The 18,314-nt window shown below is 43.1% G+C and overlaps 1 protein-coding gene across 1 annotated transcript in view; it reads right to left on the bottom strand.

The window, feature by feature from the left end:
• Positions 1-18,314, bottom strand: part of insrb (insulin receptor b) — a 111,123-nt gene that overhangs the window by 58,928 nt on the left and 33,881 nt on the right. The window contains exon 2 of the mRNA XM_061683506.1: positions 6,952-7,500. Coding sequence (XP_061539490.1) covers positions 6,952-7,500 — 549 coding nt within the window. The remainder of the gene's footprint in view (positions 1-6,951; positions 7,501-18,314) is intronic.

Below are 18,314 nucleotides of genomic sequence, written 5' to 3'. Positions count from 1 at the left end.
TCAGACGGCCCACGCTTTAGAAAGCACTTGACTGCCGACAAGCTTTTCCTGAACAGCTCAGACATTCACACGGATGAATAGAGAAGCGTGTGAACATAAATAAGCCATCATCAAGTCATACGTGAACACAGGAAATCAAACTATTGCGCTCATGAGGGAGGAATATTTCATGTCCGTCTCATTTTCTTGATGTCGCACATGTGAGTGTTACTTCAAAATGAAACGACAGACAAGGGAAGGCGTCGCTCCCTCTTGTTCCGACACATTTGCATCCTTAGACGCTCTCATCCCCTCAACATGATAGACCACTTACATCGCCACTAGCAGCAATCCCCTGTCAGAATAGTGGGCAGCGGCGTCAGAGTGCTCTACTTCAGCTTGTGTGTACGTTTGTGTTCCACTTGGCTTTGTGTGCCAGTGTGTAGTGCTGCCTGTGTCTAAGCACACATAAACATGCATAAAAAACATGTGTACAGAGCAGGATATGGGAGTGCCAGCCCATTTATGAGCTGGAAGAGAGAGTTTTCCAGAGCCCCTAAGGGTGAGATTAGGGGTGTTGCAATTCTCACGCAAACAAGGATGTGCATACATAACCGATGTCATCTTTTTAAAGTTAATTTAGGACGGCCAGCATGCTTACAAGCTGCTCGAAGAAAAGTTTCTAGACGTTCTCTCTCTTCATCAGTTCCTTTTTTCAACTCCTGTCACTTATCCCATGTAAGCTAGTCATGGTAATTCAAAGACCTGCCAGCGAAGACCTGTGTGGTGATGTAAGGCAAACCTCCAAAGAAAATTGCTGGATTTATCCCAATCGAACAGCATTAAAGAAAAACTTGTCAAGTGTCTGTAGTAATAATTACATAGCAGAAGATGGGCACTAATGAAGGTAGATCTCTGTGTGCCAGCGTGTGTGCATGCATCACTATTATGATGCAGGAGCTTAAAGCGGAAATCTAAAAAAATGTATATACAAATAGTTGGATTTTTGGAGTTCTGCCCACAAATCAAGTATTACATTCAAAAAGAAATTTTTGTTCGCTGCCTTCTTCTGGAAATGTGTCTGTGAGCGAGCTGCACTGGATTTTGCAAATTAAAATCACAAGTGAGCTAGTTTATGTAATGACCACCCCCACACTGAGTTTCCCCAATGTTTGGCAGCTAGGCTGGCCAAAGATCCACTTCTGTCAAGCAACAGCCACCAGACAAGAAGGAAGTACTAACATGTCAAAGCAAAATTATTGAGTCTCAGAGACTCTAATAACACCATAAAAAGACAGCCAAGGTTCGATGTTTTGGAGACAAAGTTAGAGAGAGCAGACTTCGATGGTTTGGACACGTGCAGAGGAGAAATTGTGAGTATATTGGTAGAAGGATGATGAAGATGGAGCTGCCAGGCAAGAGAGCTAGCGGAATACCAAAGAGAAGGTTAATGGATGTCGTGAGGGAAGACATGATGGCATTTAGTGTTCGAGAGGAGGATGCAGGAGATAGGCTTACATGGAAAAGGATGACGCGCTGTGGCGACCCCTAACGGGACAAGCCGAAAGGAAAAGATTTGTTTATTTTTACATAATTTGGGCTTCCAGCAAATAAAACCCACAATATCAGGCATTCATTCGGGCCAAATTTTGCAGGCCACACACGTTTTAAACTGAGTGTCACACACTAATCTGATAAATAAGAAAATATTGGTGCCGGTTACACAAACTTTGAACTTGCCACAAGTGCATCATGACGAGACCTATGTGAGGGGCCATATTTACTTCAGTCAACACGGTGACTCGTGTTTGTGCGGTGACGTCATGGACGCTTTCCGTCCACAGTAGAAGACGCATTTCATTTTAGTAATGCGAAAGACTACATAAAAAGATCGGATTTAACAAAAAATCCGAATTGGGCATCATGCCCTACAGTGTGAATGTAGCCTAAAGGCTCTATGATGGAGGCAGTTTTGAGTCTGGAACAAATTATTCCCAATATAAGAGTATGTTCACAATGCAGGTCAATTCCAATTGTCTTGCCCAATGTGAACAGTACGATTCCGATTTTTTCATATCCGACCCAAGCCTCTTGTATGTGGATATAATTCGGATGTGTTTCCGATGCGGGTGCAGTATGGACGTGCACGTCGCGCTCATCTGACCTATACATCATCAAAAGGCGACAAATGTCACGTCACAATTGTTCGACAAAACAGATACGACAAAAGCAATGGCGGACGAAGGAGCAGAAAACAGTCCGTGGCGAAAAGAAGTTGCTTTAGAACTGATAAATATGAGAAAATCTTGACTCCAGTCACACTAAATCCTCGAAATTGCCACAAATACGTTAGGACTGAGACCCACACGCGAGGCCATATTTTCCTCACGTTTGTACGCATGTGCAAAGTGACGTCCTGTTTTGTGCACATGCGTGTCACTTGATGTAAGTATGCATTTGGTTCACAGTAGAAGTCGCATTTGTTTTTGTAATATGAGCAACTGTATAAGAAGCTCTGCAGTGTGAACATAACCTAATTCATCTCAATGGTAGTTTTGAAAGATTGTGGTCGACCACTGCCTTACTAGGATAGCCTTCTTGTAATAACTCAAATTGGCTTTTAAATGTCCTTATTTGCTGTGACAACACTGGATAAAATATGGAACATAATCTCCCAAAACAAAACTGTGTCATGAATTCCAAACTAGAAGCTTCCACGGATTATGGACGGATGCAAAGTGGTTCTTTAAATGATCAGTGTGTGAGACAACGCACACACTGCTTCTTGGCTGACACTTTCTATTAGCGTCATGTGAATATGTGGAGAGCTTTTACAGGTCTGATTCAAGAGACCATAGTGTGAGAGTTGGAAAACAATCACAGCAGGCAACAAAGCACGTAGGCACAGGCAGAGTTCACTTTGACCTGAAACACATTCTCTCCTCCCGTTCGTGTGTGTGCGTGCACGCATGCGTGCGCATGTTGGTGAGTTGTGCAAGCACGCAGTCTGTGAGGCTGAACATGTTGTGCCAGGTTTGATCCAACCAACTGAGTGAGTGTGTTATCTAATTAGCTTATCTGTGAGTATTATTAAATCTGTTCATTCATTTGCACGTGTATCCATCGCCAGTCGAGTTGTACACTGCCAGCACATCTACTGTATAAAGGCAGTCCCTTGTTAAGATCCAGAAGGGAATTACAAACATGGCCAATAAACTAGGATAAACATTATGTTAAGTTCGTAACTAATCAGTCTGCGATATGTTCAACACTGAACAACAAGAGCTCATCAAAAATGGAGTAATTCTCTAGTAAATATATACACAAAGCACTCTACAAGGTCAAATAAAAAAATAACTAAACAACTAAATTAATACAATAATTTTAGAATAGTTTCGTTTTTTTTTTACATTTTTAGATGTCAAAATAGAACTACTACCCCAAAAAGATTCTGAGAATAAAAAACATTTGTGCTATCTTCACAGTACTTTAGCTACTCATTTCGGCAGCAAAATATTGGGGCCCGAATTACCTGCACCTTCTGCTGGTTGCTGCCAAGTACGGAAATGACTCAACTGCTTCAAGACATACACATAGATCAGTCAAATTCCACATGGCAATCACTGCTAAAACTGGATTTATCATTCCCAACCCTAGTTCTAACTGCCATGACATTTTTGGATTGACAAACACATGCATTTATACTGTATGTTAACACACATGCATGTGTGCGCGCGCACACACACACTCACACACACAGTGGTTTTTCTGCATGTGTAAGATCAGAGGAATGTAGGCCCTCCCTGTCTCTTTCCTAAGGCAACTTAAAACCCTGTAAAAACACAACAGAACAACCTCAGATTTTCCACCAACACAAACTTTGATTTTGCATCTAATGTTCCTCTGCCACTAAAAAAAATAAATAAATCCATCATTAGAGAACCTATCATAACCTCATGCCACCACCTAATGTGATGCCATGTGAAGGACTGGCATGTCATGTTTATTAAAATATAAAAGAAATCAAACTTGTTTTTCCATTAATTTTATTCCAGCACCAACAAATAAAAAGATGACAGCACTAAATTTGTAAGTTAGTTTTAAAGAGTGGTGTGCACTGAGGGCCTTCAGAGCCTTCTCTGCTGACCTAAACACTATCAAAAGCACGGACCTACAATTACAACCCAATTAAATTATATAATTCTTCTTCATATTTATTACAATATATATTATATAATAATAAAACATATATATCAATTCATTTCCAACAGTTTTTTGTCTTAATTTCATAGTGTGCCATCTTGGCTGCCCAGCTTCCAGTCATGTACAGTACTGTATTAAGTGGATTATTATTTTTTTTTGTCCAATCAGATTTCAGATTCTATGTGTTGCCATGTAAATGTAATCTGCCCAAGCCCTTCTGAATCCCGAGTGCTGGCGTCAAACAAGCACAGAGTAAAACACACACACATTGTTGAAATTGTCGAACAATCAGATTTTAGATTCACCACTGGCACAGGCTGAGTCACGTTGGGATTTTTCCCATCCTCTGATTGGTTCAGCCGAATACATGCATGAGATTGATTTACTGAGGATGACGACATCAGACATGATTTAAAAATAAAATTTCCAGGAGCAATTTTCAAGGAAAAACACGACTTTGTGGGACAAGGCCAACCAACGTACTACTCTACGGCCTGTTTCAACCCGGAAAATGATTTTTTGGGGCACTTTCAGAGCAGCATGTATGAGCTAGCTTACACAGACAGCCAGCAGGAAAGGATAGAGGTGTCTGTGTTTGTCACCATCTCCGGTGAGTATGATGTATTTTATTTAAAGTTTTTATGTTTTTGTCATCTTATTAGATAAATATTGATTGTGAACTGCTATACTGTAGTGTGTACACCACAAGCTCTAGAGAGGTTTGGAGTTGTTTGAAGGTGATGTATTGGAAGATAAAGGTAACTGTGTTTTTTGCTTTAGTAATAATGGTATTCATGCTCAAATATGCGAAATGCTCGTCTCTTCTTTAATGCCACACATACAGCGTTTTTGTTTTATTCTGCGATGTGATGGTGTTATTAAGAAGTGGATTAGGTCACTGAAGGCAGCGGTCCAAAACTCACAGCACGCCACTGGTTTTAAGAGATTGAGGTGAAAGCACCGCACTTCAGCATGACATAGAGATACATGTTGGTATATTATATTGAACAGTTGCGAACATGTAGTCTGTATAAATGTATCCTTGTGTAGCACTCTTTCCTTGCATAGACCGTCCACTGCAGCAGGGGCAGAGAGCCCCTGCATCATGTTCTAAAAATGGCTCCACCTTTGACTACACTGGTGTCTATCACATGACGCGCATAATACCTCCTCCCCCGACCTATCAGAGGTAAAGGAGACATGAACTAATATGCACAGACATTGCTTGACGTATCATGAACACACCTGTGTTTATCAGTCGACATTGTCCCTCCCCTTTTCCTCTCCTCCAGCCCCTCAGTGGTCACGGCTATTTGTCTTTGAAACAGAGTCCTATTCGACATGTAAAGTGTCTACATGTTAACAATGCGAGAGATGGACGGATACACAAGGTCACTTCCTGTATTGCTTTCTTCGGCAGAACGTTCTGGAAGGAGAGCGAGGAGCCAACGTAAATGCGGGCTGTGACAGTTGAAGTTCAAGTATAAACACGGTCGCGGTCGTTACGCTTTGAACACTAGCCTCTCCGTCAGACACAGAGGCGGACGGGAAGAAAAACAACAAGCTATAATCGCTCTCAAAAAATAATAAGCATTCTCTCTGTGTGTCTTACAATAGACGCCATTCTCTGTGTTTATGGTAGGAGAGCAAAGACTGACTGGAAGAATGGCCAGCCGGACTTGGCAGCATTGCAGAGCAAAGCCAGATTTAAATTTTTTTTTTGAATAAAGGCAGAAAAGAAAATACCAACAAACGTGTACTGTACTGTTTAATCCTGTCTGTGCACCTTCTCCTTCCCGCTGTACTTTTCTCCCATAATGCCTACCTTGGACTGCGCAGTTCCCTGACTCAACATTAACGCCCCAGTCATTTCGGACTTCAAGAAGATGGCCAGCCTATAATTATGAATCACTTCCTCTGACACATATGCTCCAGTCAATGAATGCTAATCAGAGGGCATTGGATGTCCACAGTTCCTTGGGTGTGGATATAAGGAATAACACCCCCCCCCCCCTCACCTGCCAAATGAAGCTGAAATCAAACAAATCAATTGCTTCAGTTGCTCTCCAAGAGGAACCACTGACGCGTCTCATTGGACTCCTTTGGCAACCAATAACACAAATGAGGACAGTCAATATTGTGATTTATCCTCTAGTACAGAGTTTCCCAAACTTTGGGCTGGGATCCAAAATGTACACAGGTTAATTTGTTTTGGTTTGCCAATTGTCAAAAATAAAATACAGTTGATTATCAAGCAGACATTTAATTTTTGGATTCACATTCTTTGTAATCTTTTTGCAGCATAAAATGTCCATCCATCAATTTTCCGTGCTGCTTATCCTGACTAGGGTTCTGTGCATGCTGGCGCCTATCTCAGCTGACTCTGGGCGAGAGGTGGGGTACACCCTGAACTGGTCGCCAGCCAATCACAGGGCACATGCTTTTGGAATGTGGGAGGAACCCTAGTACCCGGCGAAAGGCCACACAGGCACGTGGAGAACATGCAAACTCCACACAGGCAAGGCCGTGATTTGAACCCTGTTCCTCAGAAAAGTGAGGCGGATGTGCTAACCAGTCGTCCACCGTGCCCAGTAAATGATTATTTTAGCAAATTATGGTCCCAGAGAGAAAACAGATCTTTAATTCAGGTCTATTCTAGTTAATATAAACGTAAGTCTTCAATTGAAGCGCTGTGTACTGTTTATCGCTTTAGAAACTCAACTCCCATGGAAGAATATAGTGGATATACGTTTTTTCAAATGCACTTACTTCTCTGGCAGTGGCTCTGGGACCAGCATCGTCCCCTGAAGTGCCCGTTGATGGTGTTCTGTTGGCAGACCGTCTGACCTTGGGCTGTGCCGGGACACACGTCTCCACACTCCCTTTCATTCTTGTTCTCCACGATGTAATTGTCTTCCACCGAGTCCAGAATCTTCGACCAGTCAAGAGTGGCCAGGTAGCAGAGGTCTGGGTTCTTCTCAATCCTCACAGCCCCCCTGGTGATGTTCATGAGGCTGTGAAGGCCCACCTCCTTCAGCTGCAGCATCTCGTAAATCACAAGGGCGTAGTTGAAGAAGAGGTTGTTGCCACGGATCACAGTCAGGTTCGGAAAGAGATCGGTAAGGGAATCGATGCCGTAGACCCGGAAGAGCAGCATGTAGTCGGTCACCACTTGCAGTTTCGGGTAGCTGAGGCCCCGAAAGTCCTCGGTCTTGGTCTTGAACATGAGCAGGATCTTCAAGTGGCCCTCGATGATGGTGCAGTTCTCCAGTGACTGGAGATTGGTCACATTGTTGCGGATATCTTTGCTTTGACAAACTGCAAGAAAAGAGATGACAAGTTACAGTTTTTAAAAAAAAATTATTTGCTTTATCCAAGAACTGGTTCAATATTTATCTTGTTTTATTCCCATGTGATCTTTTATATTAGGCTGTTCAAAAGGGAGCTCTTTAGATGCCTTCATCTAACCCAAGACCCAATGTCCTTAAGTAAGCAATCATAATTTACTATAATATATACTGTCGTAGAAAAATTATGATATTAGGGAATGGGAATATAAAATAAATTTTCTTGATCAAACGAACATTTACTGTGTTGACTTCAGTAGCCAATTGTCATGACATGCTGTTCTTTTCAAATATTTAAATGGGATGGGAGTAGGTGAACTGTTCAATGCAAGTAAGAGGATTAGTGCTACCCGGCAGAGTTGTGCCACCACCATGGCTCAAGCTCAACTTCACATTGAAAATGTCATTCATGGTGTTCTTCATTAGACCACAAACTAGTTGGGACTGAACTAACAGAGGCGGCACGGTGGTTGACTGGTTAGCACATCTGCCTCACAGTTCTGAGGACCCGGGTTCCAATCCGGCCTCGCCTGTGTGGAGTTTGCATGTTCTCCCCGTGCCTGCGTGGGTTTTCTCCGGGTGGTCCGGTGTCCTCCCACATCCCAAAAACATGCATGGTAGGTTGATTGAAGACCCTAAATTGCCCGTCGGTGTGAATGTGAGTGCAAATGGTTGTTTGTTTATATGTGCCCAGCGACTGGCTGCCGAGCAATTCAGGGTGGATCGCTCCTCTCGCCAAGAGTCAGCTGGGATAGGCTCCAGCACGCCAGCAACCTTAGTCAGGATAAGTGGGATGGAAAATTAATAAATGAATGAACTAAATGAATGAACATCTGCTGGTTGTAGCCAAGTAGTGCACTCCAGCAGTGCATATAATACAACTATTATGTTGACTTACTTATTTTTACATTCTGAATAGAACAATATGAATTTGCTTAACTTCTGATGACAGATAAGTATAAATCCACTTCAATTTGCAAGTTTAATAAAACAACAAGATGTGAAAAAATAAAAATAAAAAAAATCAACTGAATTTTCTTCTACCCGCAAATTAAGCTATGAAACCTCAAGTGCTGTTGAATTAAGTAGAGCAGAGCCATGAAGCATTTACACTCACTACCAGCTCTCATTTTGTGAGCATTTCTTTGGCGCAGATTTTCTCCTGAGAGGGAAAGACTGTATGACACGACTCTGATCTGATTGACACAGACATGAGCGGGTCAACAGAAGCATAGCCCATAAGCTGAATGCTGATCCATGCTTATTCATACTTTCTTTCAGCTATAGTGTACTCACACAGACACACAAACCCACATTTGTTTCAGCGATTGCACGAGCACACAGGCACTCGCATTAGAGGAGCGGCAAATTCATTAGTTGGCGGTTAAGGACATGTATGGAAGTGAGCAGTATGCAGCAATGGCTTCACACAATTCATTCAATATCTGAAGGAAAAATGAAAGAAAATAATTGTAGGATTCCCAGCCATGGAACTATACACACATGGAACAATTTGAGTCTCCAGTCCTGACCTAAGATATTACTGTATAGTTGGTGTCTCCGCTGGGCACCAGTACCAGCCCGTGGATAATTTGGTACCAGGCCGCCAAGAAAGAAAAAGCAAATACCGTATTTTCACGACCATAAGGCGCACTTGAAAGTCTTAAATTTTCTCCAAAATGGACATTGCGCCTTATAATGCGGTGCGCCTTATGTGTGCACCGAGTTCCATCCATCCATTTTCTGAGCCGCTTGTCCTCACTAGGGTCGCGGGCGTGCTGGAGCCTATCCCAGCTGTCATCGGGCAGGAGGCAGGGTACACCCTGAACTGGTTGCCAGCCAATCACAGGGCACATAGAAACAAACAACCATTCACACTCACAGTCATGCCTACGGGCAATTTAGAGTCTCCAATTAATGCATGTTTTTGGGATGTGGGAGGAAACCGGAGTGCCCGGAGAAAACCCACTCAGGCACGGGGAGAACATGCAAACTCCACACAGGCGGGGCCGGGGATTGAACCCGGGTCCTCAGAACTGTGAGGCTGACGCTCTAATCAGTCGTCCACCGTGCCGTGCACCAAGTTCCAAAATCTGTAAATGTTGTTTTGTGACTTTGATGAGTGCTCCGCTTGACTGACTGGGAGCATTTCCTGCCGAACGCTGCTTATATAGAGGAAAGGCGGACGTGACTGAGGACAGCATTCAGACTTTAAAGGGGAAAGGGTGCGCGTGAAAGAGGACACTAAAGGCACGCCCCCAGTAGGTATTTGGTGCCGGTATGTGCATTGTGCAAAACAACATCGGTTTGGCTAATGACCCCCGAAAATGGCGCCTACGAAGCACAGTTTAAAATGCAAGCTATCAGTTACGCGGAGGAACATGGGAATCGAGCAGCCGCGAGAGAATTCAAGATCAACGAATCCAATCCGCCTGGATCATTGCTGAACAGTCCCCCAGCAACGAGACCGACTCCGACAATGACGAGAGGGAAGCCGGCATGTTTGATGGAGAACTTGCCCAGCTGTTCATTTTGGATACAGAAGATGAGGACTTTGATGGATTTGTGGATGAGGATTGATCAAAAAATAACGTGAGTACATTGTTAAATACTTCAATAAAGTACAACCGAACTCAGTTGTGCTCCCGCTGCCTTTTTAAAAACATACGCTAGCATTGATGCTAGCATATGTTTTAGCGTGCATGCATGCTACCGTATGTTTTAATCTAGCGTATGTTTTGCCATGCCTGCGCCAAATAATACGGTGCACCTTATGTATGCGTTAAATGCAGAAATAGACCCCGTAACTGAGACTGCGCCTTTTAATACGGTATGCCTTATGATCGCAAAAATACAGTAATTTAAACTGTTATTTCAATAACATACAGTAAACCCACAAAGTATTTTATTCTGTGAAGTGAACACTTATTTTTTCATGCAGTAAAACAAGCATTGTTGGAGATCTTTGAGAAGGGGGGAAGCTCTATGACTTTCAACAACAAGAAGGCTATATTTAAAAGAAAACACCAAGAGTCTATCACGACAGATGATTCGGATGTTTTCATTCAAAAAAATTATTATTTATTTTTTAAACTGTGGCCCTTGTTTGTGGTTATCATTGTATGAACACCTACCCAAACTACATCAGTTTCGGTCACTGCACCAAAAAATGAGTGGTATTTGCTTATGTGCCATTTGATGATGTTTGAAATGAGTGTGCAAGTGAGGGGTGTGTAAATGTACATAGAGAATCTGCTGTCAACATACTAGTACTTAGACTTTACACCGATCTGATCAGCCTGATCGGTCTCGGCCGATAATTAGCATTTTATGCTGATCGGCTTTAATGTCATAATTCACCGATCCGATCAATGATGCTCCGCAAAACACAGTTACTCCGCGTCGCCATCATGTACAGTATATTTGAATTCAAAGGCTGGTTTATGTTTAGCCTTGTCGCGTGTCTTTTGATGTAGTACTGTAAATATCTATAGACGACAGGATAAATTTGGTCTTTCACAATTGTACTATGTCAGACTACTGCAATAAAATCTATTCCGATACCACCGCATCCTGTCTTTTACGATCACTGGGCTTTATCTTGTCAACTCAAACTCGTTACCATGGCAACATTCCAGTCCTCAAGAAACCTGCAATCTCGGGACATCTGTGGTCATGAATTCCTTTGAACGTCTTGTGCTGGACCACCTCAAGAGCGTCACAGGTCCCCTGCTGGACCCCCTGCAGTTTGACTACCGAGCGAACAGGTCTGCGGATGATGCAGTCAACATGGGACTGCAATTCATCCTTGAACACCTCGACAGTGCAGGGAACTACGCGAGGATCCTGTTCGTGGACTTCAGCTCAGCGTTCAACACCATCATCCCTGAACTCCTTTCCTCCAAGCTTCTCCAGCTCAGCGTCTCACCTGCCATCTGCCAGTGGATTTACAGCTTCCTGACGGGCAGGACACAGCAGGTGAGGCTGGGAGAGACCACCTCATCCACACGCAGCATCAGCACTGGGGCGCCCCAAGGTTGTGTCCTCTCTCCGCTGCTCTTCTCTCTCTACGCGAACTACTGCACCTCAGCGCACCCAGCTGTCAAACTCCTCAAGTTTGCAGATGACACCACTGTCATCGGCCTCATCAAGGACGGTGACGAGTCTGCATATCGACAGGAAGTGGAGCGGCTGGAGCTGTGGTGCGGCCAACACAACCTGGAGCTGAACACGCTCAAGACTGTAGAGATGATCGTGGACTTCAGGAGGCATCCTTCGCCACAGCTGCCCCTCACGTTGTCCAGCTGCCTTGTGTCAACCGTCAAGACCTTCAAGTTCCTGGGAATTACAGTCTCTCAGGACCTGAAGTGGGCGACCAACATCAACGCCGTCCTCAAAAAGGCCCAGCAGAGGATGTACTTCCTGCGGCTTCTGAGAAAGCACGGCCTGCCACCGGAGCTGCTGAGGCAGTTCTACACAGCGGTCATCGAATCAGTCCTGTGTTCTTCCATCACAGTCTGGTTTGGTGCTGCTACAAAAAAGGACAAACTCCGACTAATACGGACAATCAAAACTGCTGAAAGGATTGTCGACACCCCCCTACCCACCCTTGAGGACTTGCACGCTGCTAGAACTAAGACAAGAGCGTGCAAAATCCTCTCGGACCCTCCGCATCCCGGTCACCAACTCTTCCAGCTCCTTCCCTCAGGTAGGCGCTACCGATCAATGCAAACTAGAACTAGCAGACATTCCAACAGCTTCTTCCCTCTTGCGATCAACTTCTTAAACACCTAACCTACAATTCCATTACAACAAGCTGGCAATTTTTTGACATTTCTGTGGGGCCAATTATATATTACTCGTGCACTCACTGTAGTAGTTTCGCCACGCTGCACTATTTGCGTATGTTGTTGACCAATACTGGCCACTCATGCCAGAGTAGCATCTGCTCCATTTGCACACTGATTGAGGAGTATCTGCACCACCAACATTGTCCCAGATTATCGCGCTACTCGTCACTTTAAACTGCATACACTCCTTGAAGTCTCGGAGCCCTTTGCACAATGGTCATTGCACCGGACTATTGCAATATTAGTCATTCGAACTGCTCTAAGTGCTAGAGGACTCTGCATCTTTTGCACAATTGTCAAAAAAATAAATAAAATGTACCGGTATTACCAGATAACTATTAACCCTTTATTGCTCAGTGACTGTTTTTTGTCAATGTCTTTATGTCTCAAAAGTGTTCTCTGTCTCTGTTTGTTGTCGTACTAGAGCGGCTCCAACTACCGGAGACAAATTCCTTGTGTGTTTTTTGGACATACTTGGCAAATAAAGATGATTCTGATTCTGAACAATCGTTCGCATCGTGTGTTCGTATCGTGTGTACAAAATGGGGAAACACGTGTGCTGGTGGTCACTGGTGCTCGGGAGAGGACTTTAATTCAAGACTGCCTTGAGTTATGTTCACATACTTTTAATATGATGGCTTGCAAGCAGGCAACAAAACTTAATGTAGCCTAGCAAGCCAGTGCTAGCACTAACAGTTGTACCAGAGTTCTGTCGAATCATGCTCTAAAGGTTTGGTGTGTGTGAAGTAATTTAATTACAGTAAGTTAGCACACATTATTTCTGTCATGTTGTAAAGTTGGTTTGACCTGACAAGATATTTTTGAATATACGCAGAAAAAAGTACATAGTATGTTACTGCATATGCAGTAAATGAACAAGTAATTTAAATAGACACATTGCTCCATCTTGTGATCGGATCGGTTATCTTTTTTTTTTTTTTTTTTTTTTTTTTTTTACTCGCTGATCGGCCCCAAAAATCCAGATCGTGTAAAGCCTACTTGTACTATAACTTTTCCTCCTGCCTATGCCCTATTAAAAGGCCACATTAAACACTCATTTGGACTGGAAGATTACACAAAGAACTGACAAGTATCTAAACATTGTACAGGTTGTATAAATAATAGAGATGGGCAATTGATTGTTAAAAAAATCTGATTTGTGGACTCCTTGACCTGTATGCAAGTAATTGTTGCTTCATCGTCTCGTGAACAAATTGAGGCAAAATGGAGTGTGCTACCTTGATGCAACCAGCAAATATATGGTATTTGTTCGTTTTATAAAACATGGATTATAGGGCTGTAACGATTTTGTATCGAAACAGAAAATTACGGTTTTCCAATACACGAAGCCATGTCGTCTTTGAAATGGCAGAACCACAAAACGCCCTTTCAACTGTGTGCCTCCGCTTCACACGGGCGGTTTCTGATATGGGCAATATGGTCAGCCGCCCAAGGCAGCATGGCAAAACATACGCTATCTTAAAACATACAGTAGCATGCATGCACGCTAAAACATATGCGAGCATATGTTTTTAAAAAGGCAGCGGGTGCAAAACTGAGTTCGGTTGTACTTTATTGAAGTATTTAACAATGTACTCACGTTATTTTTTGATCAATCCTCATCCACAAATCAATCAAAGCCCTCAGCTTCTGAATTCGAAATGAACATCTGGGCAAGCCCTCCAACAAACACGCTGGGTTCCCTCTCGTCATTGTCAGAGTCAGTCTTGTTGGCGGGGGCTGTTCAGCAATGATGCCGGCTTTCGCGAAAGCTCGGACAACAGTCAAAGCAGATACCTTAGCCCAAGCATCCACAATCCATTCACATATGGTGGCGTAACTTGCCCGGCGTTGCCTCCCAGTCTTAGTTGCACTTGGTTTTTCACAGCGGCTGTGAGATGGGAGCGCATGGAGTCAGAGATCAACAGTGACGCGTGGAAAAAACATCCGGTCTCTTTACGTACACCTCACTCAGCCACGCTCTCATTTTCTCCTCCTCTCCTTTTGATTGGCCTTAACGATGACTTCAGCTGGAAACTTTTCTTTTGGCAGCGTCTTCCTCTTAAAAATCCCCATAGGTGGCAGTTTCTGTCCATTACCATGGCAACCAAACACAACAGTAAAAGCCGACTTCTCGTGCCCTATTGTGCGTATCGCTACCGTGGTGGTCCTCTTCTTCTCGTCAGTGTGGTTCACTCGGATGTCGAAAGTGAGCGGCACCTCGTCCATGTTGGTGATGTGGTTGGGCTGGATGGGTTTGTCGGCAATCTTTTTACTGCAGTAGGAGCGGAAGATGGCCAGCTTTTTCTCGTAATCCGCCGGAGGTTGCTGCGCCACGGTAGTCCTTGCCCGGATGGATAGATGGCACCGTTTCATAAAACGAAAGCACCAAGACGGACCTTCTTGAAAATGTTCGATTTTCATTTTCAAGCGTTATTGCCCTCAGTCGAGTGGTGACTGTAGAGACACTTTTCCCAGCTGTTCTTTGATCATTAATCCATTAATCCACCTCCCCTTGTTTCCGCGGAAACTCAACTTAGTCTTCTTGCTTGGCGAAGCTTGTTTTCCTGCTTCCTCCACTTGCGAATCTTGGATTTGTTGATCTTGAATTCTCTCGCGGCTGCTCGATTCCCATGTTCCTCCGCGTAACTGACAGCTTGCAGTTTAAACTGTGCTTCGTAAGCGTCTCTCTTCCTATGTGCCATTTTCGGGGGTCCTTAGCCAAACCGATGTTGTTTTGCACAGTGCACATCCCGGCGTTATATACCTACTAGGGGCATGCCTTTAGCGTCCTCCTTCACGCGCACTGTAAACGTGTAGCTCCATGCATATATCGCACCACACTGCTCCTAAGAGCCCAAGGTGCACACAGCAGGAAGAGCAAATACAGTCATTTTTCCCCCTGACTGTCTGACATGAAATCAGACTACGATTTTCCTGCTGTAGGTCAATTCGGATTACCAAAATTATTTGCTAAATGCTAAATATTTGTTGTTTTCTACAATTAACCTGGCTGTACAGAGAGCGCAAGGCACGGTGTGGCAACTCCTGGGGAGAGTTTTTTTTTTTTTTTTTGTACATATTTAATTTCTGGTTTGAAACAGATAAGAAGTTTGTTACCTCAATGTTTACATTGTTTCAGTTTATGGAACATACAGCAGGTTTTTAACACCACGGTGTAGTTTGGCTCAGAGTATTTTTTAAACAGTAGCTATTTTGTTCAAGAAAAGTTCATGTGTTTTACATATTTTGTCATTTAATTCCTGGTTTACAGCACAGACCGAAGTCTGTATAAATGTTCTAAATAACTTTTATCATGTCATAGTCACACTACAAATCTCTTTTTTTTTTTTTCTTACCCGCCCCTCCTCCCCTAAAAAAATCTAATCGTGTCTCGAACCATGTGTCAAAAATCAAAATACGTATCGAATTGTGACCTTGGCGTATCGTTACAACCGTAATGGATTAAAAAAAACAATTCTTGAAATAGGGCTGCACGATTATGGCCAAAATAATAATCACAATTATTTTTATCAATATTGCAATCATGATTATTAATCACAATTAAGGGGAAAAAAATATTTATTTTTATTGCACTACTTGATAGTAGTGATAGATAATAAAAATGAACTGTACCCCCCCCCAAAAAATTCTACTTTACCAAGGGCTAACTGAATAAATATGCTTTTACAAAGTGCGACAACACATTGCAACTTAATGGAAGCAAATGCAATTAATGTATAAAACACAATAACATTAGGCTGTAAGTAAGACTTTTCAATTGAAAATCCCTGTCAATATAGTGAATTCTCAAGGATGGGTACATCTCTGTTGTCCTGCTTGTCAGTTGTGCACAGTCACAAACTGCAAAGAACCCGACAGTTATGATTTCCCCTCTCTATTTACTTCTGGTGGGTATTTTTTGTTTTGTTTTTTACTGCGGTCAGACCAGCCAAAAAGTTGAAGTTAAGGCAGCCGCTACAACGATTGTCGATTGTTAATAGTGTCTAACCGTGACACACCGCCTCTCCGCCAAAGTGCTGAGAGGGCTAACCTTAACTCATTCAATGCCAAGCCTCTATGTTAACATTGATATTTGAATTCAACAGCCGTCAATGGCATTGATTAAAATAAAAGCTTCCTATATTTCTACATTGGACATGAATACCAAGCTTTTATTTTGATATTGGCTACGGAGCACGGTGCTGGCCCTTAATGAAACCTTAACCATATGTTCGCCCCCTGGAGGCTGGCTGACTAGGTTGCGGGCACTGCTACAAATGAAGCACTTTTCATTATGCAGCAGTGCCCGCAATTTAAATGTAAAAAAAATTGCCGACAATCAGGCTCATTTAATCGTGGCAGCCAAAATCGCGATCACGATTATAATTCCATTAATTGTGCTGCTCAATCTTGAAACAACTATATCTATGCCGAAAAACACATCATGTATAGTATTTTCTCCGATGTAAAAGGAATGTGAAAATAACATTTTATTAAACAATTAAATGATTAGTAATTTTCCCTATAGCTGATCAAGGAAACTATCATCCGACTTGAAAATCCCACTGCTTGCTTCTTCTACCATGTTTATACTTAGAAATCAATCATGAAATACATAAAAATAGAGTCAAAACCCAACTGCTGGAGAAAACAAAGTTGTGGCTTACATTATTATTCGTCCTGATGAAGCTACCCATTAACTTCCCTGTCTGTTAAAGGTTAGTGAAACAAACATGTCAACAGTCCAAGTACAAACCTTGACCAGCGGCATATAAATGGAATGGTTTAAGAGACTTCTAAATGGATTGCAGCCAGTAAAGCCTGTAATCACTTGACTGTCAAATTAAACCAGGTTGTTTACTACAACAGCATGCTGGCATTTGCAGCGAGTCATTTCAGACTTGCATTTTGTCTGAGTGCATCCATCCATCCATCCATTTTCTGAGCCGCTTATCCTCAATAAGGTCGCGGGCGTGCTGGAGCCTATCACAGCTATCATCGGGCAGGAGGCAGGGTACACCCTCAACTGGTTGCCAGCCAATCGCAGGGCACATACAAACAAACAACCATTCGCACTCACATTCACACCTACGGGCAATTTTAAAGTCTCCAATCCATGCATGTTTTTGGGATGTGGGAGGAAACCGGAGTGCCCGGAGAAAACCCACGCAGACACGGGGAGAACATGCAAACTCCACACAGGCGGGGCCGGGGATTGAAGCAATATAGGCGGCATGGTGGACGACTGGTTAGTACATTTGCCTCACAATTCTGAGGACCTGGGTTCAAATCCGGCCTCACTTGTGTGGAGTTTGCATGTTCTCCCCGTGCCTGCGTGGATTTTCTCCGGGTACTCCGGTGTCCTCCCACATCCCAAAAACATGCATGGTAGATTGATTGAAGACTCCAAATTGCCCGTCGGTTTTAATGTGAGTGTGAACCTGCGATTGGCTGGCAACCAGTTCAGGGTGTGCCCCGCCTCGCGCCCGCAGTTAGCTGGGATAGGCTCCAGCATACCCACGACCCTAGTGAGGATGAGTGGTGTAGAAAATGGTCGGATAAAGTAATATACGTAAAACTCAAATGATTCAAAGTAATGTGTAAGTCACAACACCCCAGTGTCTGGTGCGCATTTTTTTTTCCATTCCTCCATCGACACCTCAATGCAAGATGATGAGACGCGGGGTCAAATCAAGATGAGTAAAAAAACATTTAATTGCTTTACACTAAATCTGAAAAGTGAAAAAGGACACTTTAGGCTTTACACTACACATCAGCAGTGGTGGGAAGTAATGAAGTACATACAGTATACTTCATTACTGTACTTAAGTAGATTTGGCGGTAGCCGTTGTTGTTGCTTTGTTTCCTTGTTACTGAAAGGAAAGTAAAAGCGGCTACCGGAAATGGCAAAAAAAAATGCAGAGGAAACTCC

Source organism: Phycodurus eques, chromosome 8, assembly GCF_024500275.1.
Source record: "Phycodurus eques isolate BA_2022a chromosome 8, UOR_Pequ_1.1, whole genome shotgun sequence".
Lineage (NCBI taxonomy): Eukaryota > Metazoa > Chordata > Actinopteri > Syngnathiformes > Syngnathidae > Phycodurus > Phycodurus eques.
This window is presented reverse-complemented; position numbering and strand designations above follow the sequence as displayed.